The sequence below is a fragment of the Xiphophorus maculatus genome, chromosome 21, assembly GCF_002775205.1.
Source record: "Xiphophorus maculatus strain JP 163 A chromosome 21, X_maculatus-5.0-male, whole genome shotgun sequence".
Lineage (NCBI taxonomy): Eukaryota > Metazoa > Chordata > Actinopteri > Cyprinodontiformes > Poeciliidae > Xiphophorus > Xiphophorus maculatus.
Window position 1 is genome coordinate 15092183 of NC_036463.1, and position 16741 is coordinate 15108923.

The 16741-nt window shown below is 39.2% G+C and overlaps 1 protein-coding gene across 2 annotated transcripts in view; it reads right to left on the reverse strand.

Annotated features, from left to right (window-relative positions):
* Positions 1-227: 227 nt before the first annotated feature.
* The window catches only part of LOC102235908 (catenin delta-2-like), a 220967-nt gene continuing 204453 nt past the window's right edge, over positions 228-16741 (reverse strand). For both annotated transcript variants that reach the window (XM_023326505.1, XM_023326504.1), the window contains exons 21-25: positions 16636-16720; positions 7940-8066; positions 4136-4267; positions 3481-3557; positions 228-2646 (exon numbers count right to left, since the gene is read on the reverse strand). In XM_023326505.1, coding sequence (XP_023182273.1) covers positions 2245-2646; positions 3481-3557; positions 4136-4267; positions 7940-8066; positions 16636-16720 — 823 coding nt within the window. In that variant the 3' untranslated portion in view covers positions 228-2244. The remainder of the gene's footprint in view (positions 2647-3480; positions 3558-4135; positions 4268-7939; positions 8067-16635; positions 16721-16741) is intronic.

Genomic DNA, 16741 nt, shown 5'->3' on the forward strand with positions numbered 1-16741 from the left:
ACAGTCCTCACTCAGCAGGATCATCTAAGAAGCATGGACACACGATAACACACAACTCGAGCCAGAGCATCTTCAGGTGGAACTTCTGTTTTGTCTTGATTAGACTGTAGGGGGGTTGTGCGTGTGGGTGTGTGTGTGTGTGTGTGTACAGTGGAGGGTGTGGGGGGGCGTATCAGTATTTTTACGGTTTGGATCAAGTGAACAAGAGTCCTGTTTTACACAACATATTTTTTTTGTTTTCGGCGAACATTTGTTGCAATTAGTGACATCGACATCAGCACATAAAAATTATATATCTATATAATTATATATTTATATTTATGTTCATGTATTTATAGATTTGTCTTCTGTCTCAACAATCTTTCTAGTGATTTTTTAAAATTTTTTTACCTTTATTTTTATGCTGTAAAACTGGACAAACTGTCAGTATGAATGCCTTGTTTGGACATTGATCTTTTTTCACAGGAACGCTCACACACATACACCCCCCCAAACGGAGGCATACGCACACTACTACACACATGCATGCATAGATACACTCGCTCATGTTTACATGAGCACACACACGGGGGGCCACGCATTCTTGTCACACACATGCACGTATACGTAAACACACACGTGTCCCAAACGCACGCCCACACATGCTCGGCCGGAACGGAGAGGCAGATCTGTACAACTACGGGAGGGAGAAGGTGCCCACAATCCCCCAGCAATAAGTACGGCTTCACCTGATTAAAGCACAAGAAAATCAAAGTTACAAACAAAAGAGACAGCCATCGAGTTAATGTCTGTAAACCTTGACAAAACTCCCCGTGAAGTCTTCTAGGACCTTAATCTGTCAAAGTTTGGCACAATGTGATGTGTCTCCTTTTCTTTACTTCTACTGTACACCGACATGAACAGGTGGATTTGGCCAAACGGACGAGTTTTGATGCAAAAGGAATTACTGAATGTTAACACTGTCGAAAGTATTACCCCCCCACCCAAAGTCAAACAGCAGTCCTTTCCAAAGACATAAGAGTGTGCTTTAAACATACATCTATATACTCTTTTGGCAGTGAACAAAAAAAGCACTTTTCTTGATTAGGACTCCGAGTGCCGCTGCTCTGCCAGTTCCATGCTCTCGCAGCCTTTAAGATGCTCTTGATGTTTGATTATGTCCCCTTGAGAAATTGCAATTGATGGAGTGAGCAAATCACAACCATGGCAGGGATTCCTCTCAGGCCCGGGATAAAATGAGGGAATAATAATAATAAAAAAAAGCAACATTTGTCCACTCACAGCTAGCCCGTCTTTCCTGATTGCCGTGTTCATGTTTCGCTTTTTTTAAAATTCGCTTGTTGTTTCAGTCGGAAAATAAAAATCTGGATTTTTATGAGCAGTCCATCCAAAACGTGTAATATACACATTAAATCCCATTTTTAGGCATATGCAGGAAATAAGAATGTGTAAATATAAAAAAGTAGAAAGAAAAACAACAAATGTAAAATAAAATAAAAAAACAAAAGACCTACAGTCTCTTCGAAATGACATTCTTTGAAAACAAATTTCAAAGACTCTACACGCAGCAAGGTCTTGGCAACAAAAAAAAAAAAAGTATTGAATAAAAGCAGTGCTACGTTTGTCACTTTGGTGAAATGGTAAACATCCACTTCTTCCCTTGAGGCTGGTGTGCTTCCATTTTTCTCTGTGCTTTTATTTTTCCTCACCTCCTTGAAAACGCTCATGCCATCTCGGTCTCTCATGTCTCTCCATCTCTGACGGCAATAGAAGGTCAGAACACTTCCTGCTTCCACAGAGTGAGAGCCTTTCCTCATCAGCACCCTATTATTTCTTGATCCCTCCACTCAAGGCATTTACATACACTCCCACATTTTTCCCCACTTCTTATACAAGCTGCACTTCTTCATATCAACTCCCACTTACTCCAATTTGAGATGAAATGGAGCTAACTTTAAAAAAGGTAAGGTGGTCTAGAAAAAATAATAATAATAAAAAAATGTTGGCATGCACATGCACAGTTTCTCTTTGTCACTCTGCTTGATTTCCCTTCTTGCTCCATCGAACTCATTCCCAGCTATTTTTTAAAAACACAAATTTCCTATCACATTTTAAGGTCTTTTTTTTTTTTTTTTCCAAACTGCCACTTAGATTAACCTTGTTTTAGTCTGCTAATAATCTCCTGCAAAAAATAATCCCTGTCACACAAGCACACACAGACCTTCTCTTGCTCCCTCCCTCCCACTACACCCAGGAATCAGGCGAAGCCGGGTAGTGGCTTGTCTCGTAGTTCAGTTCGCTGTACGGCCGTGAGGCTGAGTAGAAGTCTACGTAGTTGCCAGTCGACTTGAGGCCCAGGTGCATTCGAAGGTCCTCCCGGGGGTCTCGCGGTGGTCCGGTGGCGTTTGGAGGTGGCTGGGGTTGGGCCTGAGGCTGGGCCTGCAGCTGCGGCGGTGCAGGCGGCGGTCCTGGATCGTCGTAGTAGGTCTCGTCAAAGCTCCGACTCTGGCTGTGAGGTGGAGGCTGTGGTGGCTGCGGCTGGGGGAATGAGGGAGGAGGGGGGTAGAGGTCGTAGTCTTTTAGCATGGTTGCTGACGGGCTGTCCTGCTGGGGCAGAGGCGGCACAACGCAGGGCGGGGCTGGACTCTGGTGGGGCGGAGGGGTTTGGATGTGGCAAGTGGGGTAAGTGCAGAAGGCGCGGACAGAGTCGCAGGAGTTGGAGTAGTTGGGAACAAAGTGAAAAATAGGAGAGAAGTAAAGCAAAATGGAAAGCAGGGGGTCGGGTGGAAAGGAAAAAAACAAAAGAAAGAGGGTTTAAAAAGCAGGCAGAAGAGGGACAAGAACTCATGCTGTGAATTCTCTATTACAGGCAGGCAGTGGTAGGGCAATTTAGATCCAACACCTCGCTCTCACACGGGTAAGCTATGTTTGTGTGCATCAGTGTTGCGCAAAAAAACCTATCGCTTCAAAAACTCATTACACTTATTCACTTCAGTTCAACCAGTAGCGGTGAAAGTTGAACGAACTCAAACTTTAATTAGAATTTTAAGAGATCCACCCAATTTTATTTATTTATTTTTTACTTTTAATTCTCCCAATTCAAAGACCGAGATGCCTTCTGTTATCCCTCCCTCCTCACCGGCAGAGACATTAAACAGAGGCAAATAATTAGTGCAATCAAACGGGATAACAGCTTTAATTGCCAGTCGGGTATTGTTCCTGGTTGCGGTGGTTTAAGAATGCCTGAGCTGAGGGTGAACATCCGCTGCAAACTCTGCCAGGGCATCTCTTATCACAGCGAGACACCTTGTTATTTTGATCTGCTGTGCCTCTTCCATTCTGCTGTAATCTTTCCTAATAAGCACCTTATTATGACAGCATTTGCCAGTTTAGGAGAGCTGTGATGAAATACGTGCATTTCTGAGAGACTGAAAAACTGTGGATGTAAATAAAACTGTGCACTTATATCTATAAACCCACCTGGTTTTGCTTGATTTCATCGCTGGCAGTCAGGTAAGAGTTTCGGAACAACGTAGATGACCCGCAGGAGACTTGAACTTTATGGATGAAAAAAACAAAACAAAATCAAAACAACGCACACACATTTGTTAAATTACATCTACCATCATCACTGGTAACCATTCGTATCTTTTTGCTTTCTTTTTTTGTTGTTTTTAAGCAAAGAACTCTGTTGTTGCATAAACTAATTACAAACAAGTAAGGCACAAATACTTCAGGCAGCTTATTTAAAAGTCAGGCATTATATAAAAAATAAAAAAAAACTACAGAATAACAGAAACATTGGAAGTACAAATTAAAGGTGAAACATAAGAGGCTTACAGAGAATGGTAATCACAGAAAAGAAAAAAGTAAATGGAGAAGAGGGGAGTATTAGTGATAGTAGCAGCTGGTTGGAAGGCAAGGGCAGAACTAATTTATAGGTGTAGGGATGAAGCAAAGTGTGTTCAAGATTGAAGAAAGCAATAAGTAAAAATATAAACGTAAAAAAAAGGGAGGTTAAAAAGGAAATATAACTGATAGGTGAAAGGGGAAATGGAATAAAAAGATGAATCAGGCGATTAAAATAAAATAATTTAATTCTACTTTGTCTCTCTCTCTCTACGTGCACACACACCTGCCATGCCGTCTTTCCGGGATGTATGCTCTCCTTTGTTGCTATGGAAACCAGCGTTGGTTGCCGTGGAATCATAGTCTATCTTGCGTTCCTTCAGACTCGTCATCTCTCTGGGGGAGGCAGGAGCGCTTGCTGCACGCGTGCGCGCGCACACACACAAACGGATGCAGGCATTAATGAGAGCAATAAACCCAGAACAGCAGAAGCCTTCACATTCCGCCTGCTTGTGTTTGCAGGGGTGTGTGTGTGTGTGTCGTCAAGGTGCGCACTCATTATTCATCATTTAGCTTGTCAGCAGAAAGGGTCACCTCCAGCGCGTTAAGGAACGTCTGGGAATTCAAGCGCACACTTATGGGCATGTTATTGGAATATCAAATTTTGCATCTGGTGTACAATACCTCAGTCCGCACAATATATTCAATTTCCTTGTGTTCTTTGTGTGTGTAAAGCGCTTGTAAATTATACAAATCTGAAACTGTCGAGATATTGATCAAGAAAACATGCTTGCCAACAGCCGGGTCAAGTCCTGAATTATGTAATACCAAATTATCACATAAAGAGCCCTTGAACATTATCTTGACAGGCCACAAACAGGGCCCAAACCCTGCCATAGATAAAACACACTTAAAGCAATAAAACACACAAGGAATCCTATTGAGATTTTTACTGAATCTTAACTTGAAGACATCAATCGATACATTCTTTAATACATTATATGTTAGTCAGTTCCAATAATGGTGTTTAACCTTAGTTTTACTGAATTTCAACCTAACATCAATATAAAGAGTAATTTGTGCTGTGTCATTTCTTCACGCATTATAATTGTAAAAGTAAATCCATATATTTCTTTTCTCTCTTTTTTTAGAGAGAAATACTCTCTAAAAAAAAAGAGAGTATTTCTCTCTTTTTTTTTAGAGAGTGGGTGTTTACGATGTGGGTATTTTTTTTAATACCCACATCATAGTGATGTATTTTAAAAAAAAATACATCACTATGATGTGGGTATTAGAAATATTAGAAAAGTTTTTGTAGTTATTTTCAGAAGCTACGTTTAATCTGATGAACATGCCTGAATTTGACTGCCGTTGAAGCAGATAACCATCACTAGAGTTGGTAAATTTGTTTGGAATCAGGCGTCTAGAGTTCATTTTTAACGGTGCATATTACTTGATGTATTTTTTTGTATTCTTGTTTTAGATATTGAAAAAAATACATGCACACATTAAAACATGTATGTGTGTTCCACATACACAAAACTTTGTGTAAGCGCAATGCTTTTTATGCTGCAAGACATTTGCACTAATTCAATCATTACACTCTGTCGGATTCCAAAAGTTGAAATATTAAACCTGCCAGTTTCCCACAAGGAAAAGGTTATCACTGGTTACAGTAACCAAGGGAGGTTGGCCAGTAGTGTCTGGTTGTCATGGCCTTCAGTCTGACTGTATAAGGGTAAAACATTCTGGTACCCTGTGGTGGCCATGAGGGAGGCATAGGTCTCTCCCTCTGCATTCCTTGCTGCCCTCTCTGTCTTTCAGCCCCTTAACTCAGCTCCTCTTTCACGGTTTTATCATTCTCTTCTCACATCAACTCTTTCATTCCTCCTTTCCCAATGCGCTTGCATGCCTTCATTACACCCTTTTGCTTTGATCCATCTCTGAGGACTCGGATTGCAGTCTGGAGCATATGCAGTGAGGAGATACTAATGCGTGCGGGGGTGTGTGTGCGTGGGGGGATGGGGGGGAGGTGCGGGGCGCGTGGGTGTGTGCGTGCGTGCCTTGGCGAGTGTGTGGTCGAGAAGGAGTAAGAGATTAGAAGCAAGAGGTGAGGATTGCTGCGAACAGGTGCAGTTGAAGAAGGACAAGAGGAGAAAGTGAGACGACGAGTTAAAAGCACGAGAGGGGAGTGGGAGACAGGGTGTGTACAAAGCAGAGGAAGGAGGATGAAGAGTCACATCCAGTAATTTAGCGTTTTAGCCCCTCAACTCCATGGTATCATAAACACAAAACCACTCCCAATGTCACTTGCCAAAGTCAAATCCAGAGCCTTCACAGCCTCCTCCCTGCACCATCCCTCAATCCTTCTTGTCTCTATGTTGTATTTTTCTTCTTTTTATCTCCCTCTCTGTTTATCGCATCCCTTCCTCCGTCTCTGTTTCCTAATGCTTGCACACAACACACACACACACACACACACTTATTTTGTCCCTCACTTATTCTGTTTCTCTCTCTCTCTCAGCAGGGTCCTTGAAGACCTCTCTAAGCCGGGAGGAAGGAAAAATACTTTTCTGCCTCATCAGCTTGCTAAGCCCAGTGTGGAGAAAGAACACCTAAAGGCTCTTCTACTACCAATGCTAACAGCTAATGCTAATGCACTCGTGCAAAGCATGAAGGCCAGTGGGCTAAGGCTAAAGGCTAATGATAATCATAGTTCATAGCATGACAGCCAATAGACAGCAAGCACTGATGCCAGGAGCTATTTGGTCTTAGTATAAAACTGATGGACTGGTGAATGTTGATGCTACTGGCTAATCGATGTGTCTGCATGTCAGGTTTTACATATTTGCATTTTTTTTTTCAATTTTATTGTGTAAAAAAAAAAAAAATCACAAATGTAAATAAATTTAGATGTGACACAGATACGGTTTGAACGTGATATTTACATGCATGATATGAAAATAGGTTTCACCTTCTTAGCTCCCTTGATTGAAAGTTTAAGCTGTTCTGGTTTAGAATGTGCACAATAATTACTATTTTATAAATAAAGAGTAATGAAATATTATTTAATTTTGTCTTTTTAATGTTCAAATACGCATTATATTTTGTACATTTTTAGATTAACCTACTTAGTTGAACATTCTTTTGGAGTGGAGTACACTATCTTTTAGTTTTTATGTTGAAATTTTGTCCCTAATTCACAGTGTGTGTTTTTTTTTATTCTGCTTTTATATTGTGGATTTTCCTGCTCTGATTGCACATTAGTTATTCCCATTGTGAAACATAAAAGAAGGTTTTAATTCTACTCTATTCCATCCTATTATTTTTTTCAGAAGTTTAGATAAAATACATTTTCTAAGTATTGTAACAATTTGGAAAAGCCCAGACAATGATGTCAGCACTGTATAAGATTTAGATTTGAGTTAAATTAAGAAGAACCAATTTATTTTTTTCAAATGACATCATGGAGAAGCTAGAAACCTTGTGAAGATGCTGGCTTAAGCTTGTAAGAGAGTCATCTTATAGAATGAAGTAAGAAAGCAATCTTCCAGAAACATAAAAAAGCAACAATACAACTGCAATTTCATTCAGCGACTAAGTTCTTTAATTTTGATGATAAGCTCTGGGATTTCATGCAACTGAAATTGAAGTGTTTGGCAGTGATGACCGTCATTTTTCTCCCTATTTGGAGAAAAAAATTAAGTCTGAGAAGACCATCCCAACTATGGAGCCTGGGGACGGCAGCATCATATTGTGGGGATTTGTAGTTACAGAATAGACTGGTACACTTCATAATATCAATAGCATAATAGGTAAAGAACATTAGGTGGAATTGTTGAAGTAACAATGTCAGGACATCAGCCAGGAAGCTACACCTGAGACACAAATGTGTCTTCCAAATGGACAATGACACCAAGAATGTTTGGTTCCCTCTGAATGGACAAGAGCTTGTTTCTGTGGATTCTACGCTTCTTTTGGGCTGGCTTGAAAGTTCATCTGAAATGGATTGTGGACCAAAACAAACTTAATTTAAACAAGCTGGAATGTGATACTGTACGGATGCATGTATGCAGGATGTTTTCCTCACCGGAGCGATTATTTGGGGATGTCCTGATGGGAGAAACGGAGGGAGTTCGTGAAGAAGAGTAGGGCCTCTGTCTGTCTCTCTCTATTGTTGATGCAGAACCCACAAAATGATGCTGGGAGTAACCGTCCTAGAAAATAAACACACAACAGAGAAAAAATTTACTGATTAGAGTTTATTTGCACCAACCAACATTATTGAGCATGTTACATATTGTTAGAGGTCTGTATATTTTTCATGTTTTTGGTACAACTACACAAAGGAATCATTAAAACTTAACAAATTGAAACCAAGTTGATTTTTATCTTCCGTCAAAAGAAAAGAGTACAAGCTACCATGGGGTATTTCAAGCAGAACATTTGATTAGTGTGCAGCAGGTGGTGGCAATTCCACAATGGCTTCAACAATAATTCAGAAGAGCTGACTCAGAGCGATTTATAATGAAACTGAAATATCACATTTAAAGTTATTCTACATGACATGATATAAGCATATCACAAGTTCCCATAAACGTGTACACATTCAGACATCTCTATGAACTCTTAGGTCAGAAAGCATCAAAACACAACAGTGGAAAAAATAGAACAAATAATACTCGCTCAAGCATTGTTATAGCTAAGCCGGTGACTTTGTATTAGTTTAACAGTGATCGGAGCAGAACAGTTCTCATGAAAATGGATTACAAGAGTCAACAACAATCACAGAGCTGGAACCAAATTTAATTTAGCATCAAGATAATTGGCTACCCAAAAAAAACCTAAAGCACAAGCAGATGATAGAAGATAATGTGGACATGCCCCTTCATCGGCTTTAACGTCTACAGCTCTCAGATGTGGGAAAGTGGTGACTGTAAGGACATTGGAGAGGTGAATCCCTTCAGTACAAGGCAGCTTTGTGCAAGGACATGAATGGAAGGAGAACAAGACAACTCAGAGGTGGAGAAGATGAGACAGACAGTGCGGAATGTAGAACAAACAGGGTAAGAGCTGAGGAAGATAGAAAATATGGCACAAAGTAAAAAGAGAGAGAGAGAGAGAAGGTTTTGGGGTAGGTGGAAGTAGTGGAATAAGGATGGAAAGAGGTGATGAGAAAAAGTGTAACAATATGCATAGAGGTACAGACGTGAGAGTGAAAAGTGGGCTGAAGTTCATGCAGCCCTATTTTCTGACAGCGCTCTAACAACTAATAGAAAACTGGATCTTTTGACGCATAGTAGTACAAAGGTAGTTTCTACCACTCTTTTTTCTTTACCTCTCCTTTTTTCAGCAGTCCTTCAGTCTTCTCACTCGCCTCATTTCACATTTTGGTTCTCCTTCGCCCCAACAACAAATCTCATTAAACACAATGTAACCTTCTTGCAGCACTCTGGACTGCTGTGTGACTGGATACTGTCAGACTGTCAGGCCACTCAAGTGAACACGGTCACTGAATATTGAATGATGAATGTATTTTGCAGAGTGATATATGTAGTGTGCAGATGACGGATGTAGCTCACAAATGGGGCCAAGGAATGAGCCACAGGGCTCCTCCAGGTCCTCTAAGAGCAAAACAGCAATACCTAAACTGTATAATAATTGTGTCTTTTTTTAGGATGTTTATGTCCCATGTAGGGCAAATAGATGACAAAACATAAAAATCTCCAATAAAATAGTTTTTATTCAGCAGATAATGACAAAGTTAATTTAACATTTTCTTTTTTCACCCACAGTTGGCAAGTCATTGTAGATTCACTCTGAATGATTGGTAGAAAATATCAATGTTTATATCAACAAAATGCCAACCAGAAAAGCAGCAGTGCCCACCGAAAATGTATACATTTCTTTCCAAAACAAGGCCCTGGTGATGGGTGAAAGAACTAGAAATAAGCAAGGTAAAACTCAACCCTAAGACACAAATCTACCAGTTAAAAAAATGAAATAAAATAAAGAGAGATGAAAACAACAACAATATCCACATACAGTACCTGCAATGCCTTGCAAAAGTAGCCAATTAATTCTCTGAGTGTAGGTCTCACTAATTCTCACCTATTTTACACTTTTCATCAGTTTTTTTTTTCCTTCTCCTCCCACCCACTTACCTTCAGCTCCCACTGTAAGAACTGGAAAACACAAAGAAAGTGGGTTTCTAGGCAACCAGTCTGCCTGTTGCTCTCACCATCACTGGATAGTCAGCTGAAGGTCACAGAACTGTGAGGTAAAAAGCGATTAGTGCCTTAACAAATGAGGTGAGTTGGCATGTACGTGTGTGCGGGGTGAGGTGTCTGGGGGGTGTTGGGTCTAGCACCACTAATGCCAGAAAGCCATTATGGCACAAATTTTAAAAAAGGTTACGCACAGTAAGAGGTGGATTCCCTCTGTATCTCACTGACCATTGAAGATTTTTTTTATTGTTCATTCCTCTAATTCTTGCATGCCCTCCTACTCATTTCACACTAAGATTGTGAGATTTATAGTTGTGAGTGATTTACTCACACATGTTCCACCTGCTCTCGCAGGATTTATGTGCCTCTGACCTTTACATCTTTCTGTGTTGTTGCCTGTTTTTTGCTCTTTAAGAGATTGACCTAGATAACACAGTTGTACTTTATTTGCAGACATCCTTACCACAGATGTGGACCACAATACTGCCTTTCTGACTTTCTAAGCAGTCTTGTAGTCTCCACACTAACAGGGGGTTAACTTAGCAGTCTTCTGTCTCTGTTCACCTAACACAGAGAGGCTGAACATCAGAGAGAAACCAGAAAACGGTACTTATTGGATCTATGGTTGCTTTAATATCTATTGTGGGGTTTAAAAGTTAATTTTTTCACCGTTTATTCAAAGTATGTCAGATTACAGTCTACAAAACTGAAAAGGAAATTGGAGGCTAGCAGCTAAATCTGATTGGCGCATCTGTAATAAAAGCTGCACAAAATTAAGTAACTCTGTGCTTGTGTGGTGACAATAGCATGTCACCACACAAGCATATTTGAACAGCTCTGTATTCAACAAGAATTTTTATATGCAACTAAACTATATAACACTACTCCTTACAGATGCATTTGTTCAATTTACAGGAACATCTTGAGCATTCTGGACTGCAATCAGTGACCTCACACACAGACATCAAACACAAATTTCTCACTCAACTCAAATGGCACAAGCACATAATAAATTATGAATCCCTGAAACGTATTGTAAATCTGTTGCATGTATGACAAACACAGCAACTCCCTGACCCTGAACTCCATCTGTTACATGTGTGGGGTCCGAGTTGTGTGAGATTGTGATGTATGCATAATGTATGGGCATTTCTACGTGCGTGAGAGCGAATGTGTCTGATTAAGCATCCAAGACAGATCATTTATCAAGAAATGAGGCTGAACAGGGACACGACAAAGTGCAACTCTGTGAATATGAAATTCAGTGTTAGGACAGGGAGGAAGGGTGCATATGTTTGTTTGGGATGATTCAAAGAATTTGTTCCTTCTGGTCCTATTAGCACAGTAGGTTTATTTACAAAGTGACCATGCTTCGGTTCCCTGTTTTCAGTGGAAATCCCCTGTTGAACAGGGCTGTTCATTTGTCGTTTATTTAAAAGATGACCCGCAGCTACCCTCCTAGAAGCTGGAGATGAGCTGCGACATGCACAGCTACACCCAACACACACCCACGCACAAGCCCGCATACACACACACGCATTCTAAGTGAGGACACATTCTGTCAGAGACCAAATTAACTGGTAAAAGTAGTCCTTTACTGCACGCTGGAGACTATTATACATGCTTTATCCTAAAGTCAGTGTCTGTGTTGATACAAACACATTTAGGCTTTGGTTTATTAATGACTCTTGCATCAGAGGTCTTTCAAGTGATCTCAGATGGTATTTTCATACAGAGTTAGTGTTTATTCATAGGTTTCCAACTTCTCCTTCAAGTTCAAACGCTGTTATGCAGGCCTGCCATCCAATATGAGGCGATTCTCTTTTCTTTCACCCTCTCTTTCAGCCTGGCACCGTTGCAGGATGTGATTAACTCTTCTTACTGCAATTTTCTTTTAAAGCCCACATTTTCAAAGACACCCACTCATATAGAAACAAACATCTACTTCCATGCTGTTTGACAGTGTTTTTCAAAACTTTTTCATTACCCCAAGACCTCAAAGCACACAACTTTTAGAGACATGTCTCAAACTAACCGAATCATTACAGATTAAAAGATTTCTCCTTATCAAAACAACTACAAATATGCCATCTCTAGCAATCTTGTCTTTGAACTATATACAAAAATTTATATAAATCATGAAATCCACTTCACAATGTCATAACCTGCACCTTTTAGCTCCTTTGGTTTTGCTTCCAAACACTTTCCAGTGACATTCCACTCCACTCCTGTCTAAACTCCATGTTAATCCATGTTTGGATTGGAGACTAATAGGATTTTTCTAGCAGCTAACACCCATGACCTAATATGTCATGCAAGGATACTAGCAGTGAAGTCACTTATTTTGAGCTCTGGACTCTCGTGATAAAGTCCTCTAAGGCAACAATTTCCACAGTTACAAAATTGGACTGCATAAAGTATATTCTCAGGTATTTTGTCTAAAAATCTTTAAATGCATATTACATCAGTTTGAATCCACACACACGCCTACACACCCACACACACACATATATATATATATAAACCCATAGTAGACTTTGCACAGCATAAGTTTGAGAATTCAGTGTTTTGCTTTTTTTAACCAAACTTCTGGTGTGGGGAAGCACACTGGTTTCTAAATTCAGGTATTTTTGACTCTCAGACACATTGCATGAGCCTCTACTTCATTGTCAAATAAAAAAAAAAGAAAGAAATGGGCCAGAAATATGTTCAACTTTTAGGGTGTTTTCACACCTCCTACTCTGGTAGACTCTGTTCGACTGGGGACCATTATTGCAACATTTGTTACATTTTCACCTGGTGCATTTCCCTATCACACTGCACTGTCAAACGAACCAAACCCTTTGAAAAACCTGTTTACCTGCTCATCTGTGGAGGCGCTGCACCAAGAATCACTGAAGGAAATGACACACAAATCTCTGAAAATTATGCTGAGTGAAACTTCCTTCTTCACAAAATGTAAACAAAAATGGAACAGAGACCTAGGGTTTTTTTGGGCAGAGCAGTGTTTTATTTTTCCTCCGCATCAGAGTTTGATTGCACATTCACACATGCACAAACCAACCGGACTTTCGAGGCAAACAGATTAGAGTTTGATTAAAGCGGACCAATATGGCTGGTATGAATGCACCTTTAAGCTGCTGCTGATTTGGTTCAAACTTATCAGGTTGTCTATGTCACAATGCAGCATAGGAGATACTTCAAAAAACCAGTGAAGAGGCAACAGCATTATAAAAAGTTTGAAAAAAAAAAGAAGTGTTTCAATATTTAGCCAAGCAATCCCAGAACAAAATGCCTGGAAATTAAACAATGAAATTTACAATAAGCTGGGAGGTGTTATTAAAATTAATTGAGCGAGGAAACATGCAGCTCAAATATGCATGTACAAAGAACATGCATTTCCCACTTAGAATTTCAAATAGTACTTCAAAATTCTGTGATTACAGCTTTGAAGTTTTAGTGAAGCTGAAAGGCAGAAAAATGTCTCTTGTGGTCTGAAGAGAAAAGTGTCTCATATGATACATGGACTCTATAGAATGTGGTTCTCCTAAAAAATTAAGCATGCAACTATTTAAATCATGCACCAGCTTTAAAGAAATGCATGGCTGTATATGGCTATCTTGCATTTTGACAGTCTGAGCCATTCTTTATGAACTACTCTTCAAAGCAGTATCCATTGGCTTGCAGTTTTTGCAACATTCAGTCTGCGTAATTAGCTAAATAACAATGAGCCTGTAAGTGCATTATTGTGAGTAAGTGTATATGTGTGCATAATTAAAAAAATACAAAAGAGCAAAATGGCATACAATGGACTCGAAAGATTAACATGAAGTGATTGATCATGGCGCCTCTGTAAATGCTGGCACTCAGCTGTGCTGGTGTCCAGCACAGCTCTATTACTCCTTTGTTTAAATGTGTTCATGGTTGACCTCAAGAAGCAAGTACTTTGACAGATGAACACTTTTCATGGGCCGAAATGGTTGGATGACAACCAAAGAAACAGTTTTTCTCATTTTAAATTGTTTGTCAATTCTTACTTATTTTTGCTGCTTGGGACTTAAGATCCAAAAGGGAGCCGTCTTCCACATTTCATACCGACAATGTATCGATTCTTTCCTGTCTGAGGGATATTTTGTACTTTGACAGCTGGTGCTTTACAGTGAATTTCTTTCATCTCCTGAAAGCATCTCTAATGTTACACGTGTTGGTGTTCTCGCGCAGTAGGATTATCGGTTAAGTGCAATGGTCTGAATGAGGGCATTCATCTCATGTATTTACACTGACGATAAAGTATCCATCATATGGTTCTGTGAGTTCATCAATATTATCCAAAGGTTGAATTTTGAAAATGCAGATTCTTTTTGGTTTGATTTAAGGCCATTATCTGTCATAAAAGCATCAAACTTTGGAAAACGTGTAGAGTATAAAATCTCCCCAAATACAACAAACAGCAGAAATAAATTATATGTCAAATTTGATCTTTTTTTTAAAATTATATTTCTCAATACACTAAAAATTCTTGAAACGCAAGAGTATCTAATGCGAAGTACACATTGTTTGTCTACAGGTACAAAATGGAAATAGACAGAATGACAATGTGGCGGCAGGACATGCAGGTACAAACTGCTGAGGCAGGAAGTTTACCTGCAGCCTTTTGCACCTTATATCAATATCTGTGTGGCTTCATCTTTCCCAGTTGTCTACATGATACCAAAGACAAGCCATTTTAATAACCCCGCTGCTTTTAGTGTCAGCAAGTAGGTGAACATGCTCAGCATGGCAAATTTTACTTGGGAAGGTTTGCTATGTTTTGTCTTCTGGCACACGGTTCTAACAATCATCAAGTTCCCTTCCTTTACCACTTTTACTATATTCTAACTACTGTAAATCAGAAGCACTTTACAAGGTCTTATGTTTGGAGATCAAAGTCAATTCAAAATGTACACATCACCATCAAAACGCAAATGTCCAGTTGCTGAATAACTTTTGAAAACAGACTAATCACGATCCTCTATATTTACTGTGGCCTGCCTTGCTCCAGGAAAAATAGGTCTATTTTTGGCAATTATGTTGGGCTTTGTGCTGTTTTTTGATCATGATGAAAATAAGTCTTGACGATGTATGGAAGTAACGATATGCTCAGTTATTCAGGGGAAGCTGCATTGCCAACTGCTGGGATCGCAGGCAATATACTCAACTCAGGTAGAGTATCCATAAAACAGGACTTTCTTCAATATGCCTATTTGCTACTTGAATGACAAGAGATAAAATAAATGATCATCTATTCCAAAGTGAAGTTACCACAATTTGAGAAAAAATAAGAGAACTTCATTGATGTACTCTGGACTAAATTACAAGTTTATTTTGTTTCACCGCAGGCAGAATTTTGGGAATATTTTCTTAAACCACATAGTTAAAAGTTTATACTTTAATATTATTAAGAAACTTTAATGAGAGAAATCTCTCTTGATCTCATCTTTATCCTTGAATATTACTCTTCAGCCTAAGTAGCCCTTGTCTTTGCAAATTGAAAGCTCCTTCTCTTTCACACAGCTTTCAGACAGCACACATTTCGTTGGAATCGTAACTAATTTTGCATTCTTACAAGGAACCATATCGGAGGTAAACATCTGTGTCCCATCACCGTTTACTTTAAGACAGCATGGCGGGCAATCAGAGCATTAAGCACAACATTTGCTTAAATACAAAACTATTTCCTCAACTAAGTATGCAATACATTTCCTATCACGCTCAAACTCAGCAATTGATCATACTGGTTTTTACATTATTAGTTGATAATAATAATAATAATAATAATAATAATAATAATAATAATAATAATAATAATAACAATGAAGTTGTATTTTTTTTGACATGCCGCCATTTCCTATTTATTGCAATGTTTCCCTATTAGGCGTTTCTGGCAGAATTCTGAAGTCCCAAACAGATTATATAAAACTCTTTGATGATGTGTTGCTGAGTTTTTATATATAAAGCTCATTGGTCACTCATAATTACACGGTTTCACAATTAAACTACAAATAAATTGTTCCTGAAAAGACAACAAAATCAAGAAGAAATTCATCAAAGAATAGAAAAGCCTGGAAGAGTAAATAATTAGCTGTCCATCCGACAAAATGCAGGATGGATATGTGTATTTCATTAGCTTCATTGACATGTTTCTATTAGAGAATCGGCCTCGCCATCTGCTTTAGTGAAAACAAAAAGCCATCAGGCTCCAAGGCCAGATTTCTAAATAGAACAATTTTTCTAATTACTATGTTGTCAAGAAATCTATTACACAGAAGTGCTATCACCGCCAAACTAGGTCTGTTGTATGGCTCTGACTTAGCTTTTTATATTTATTTTTCATGAGACAAATGTATGTAGAACGACAGGAAAAGATACAAGTCATTTGAGATTTAAATCTGGCAAGAAAACAATATTCCACACTCAACGCAAATTGAAACTAAAGATATTTAACAGAACAAAAGTGGTACAGCATGATTCAGAACCCACAAATGCAGGAGAACACAGTTCACCACACACACACACCTACCTTTTTGTAGAGGGAGCGCAGGTCTCTGTACTGCCACATACTGCTGAGGACTTGAGAGGCTGCTTTCACCACTTTTGCCGAGTGTCTGGAAAGAGATTGAGAAAAA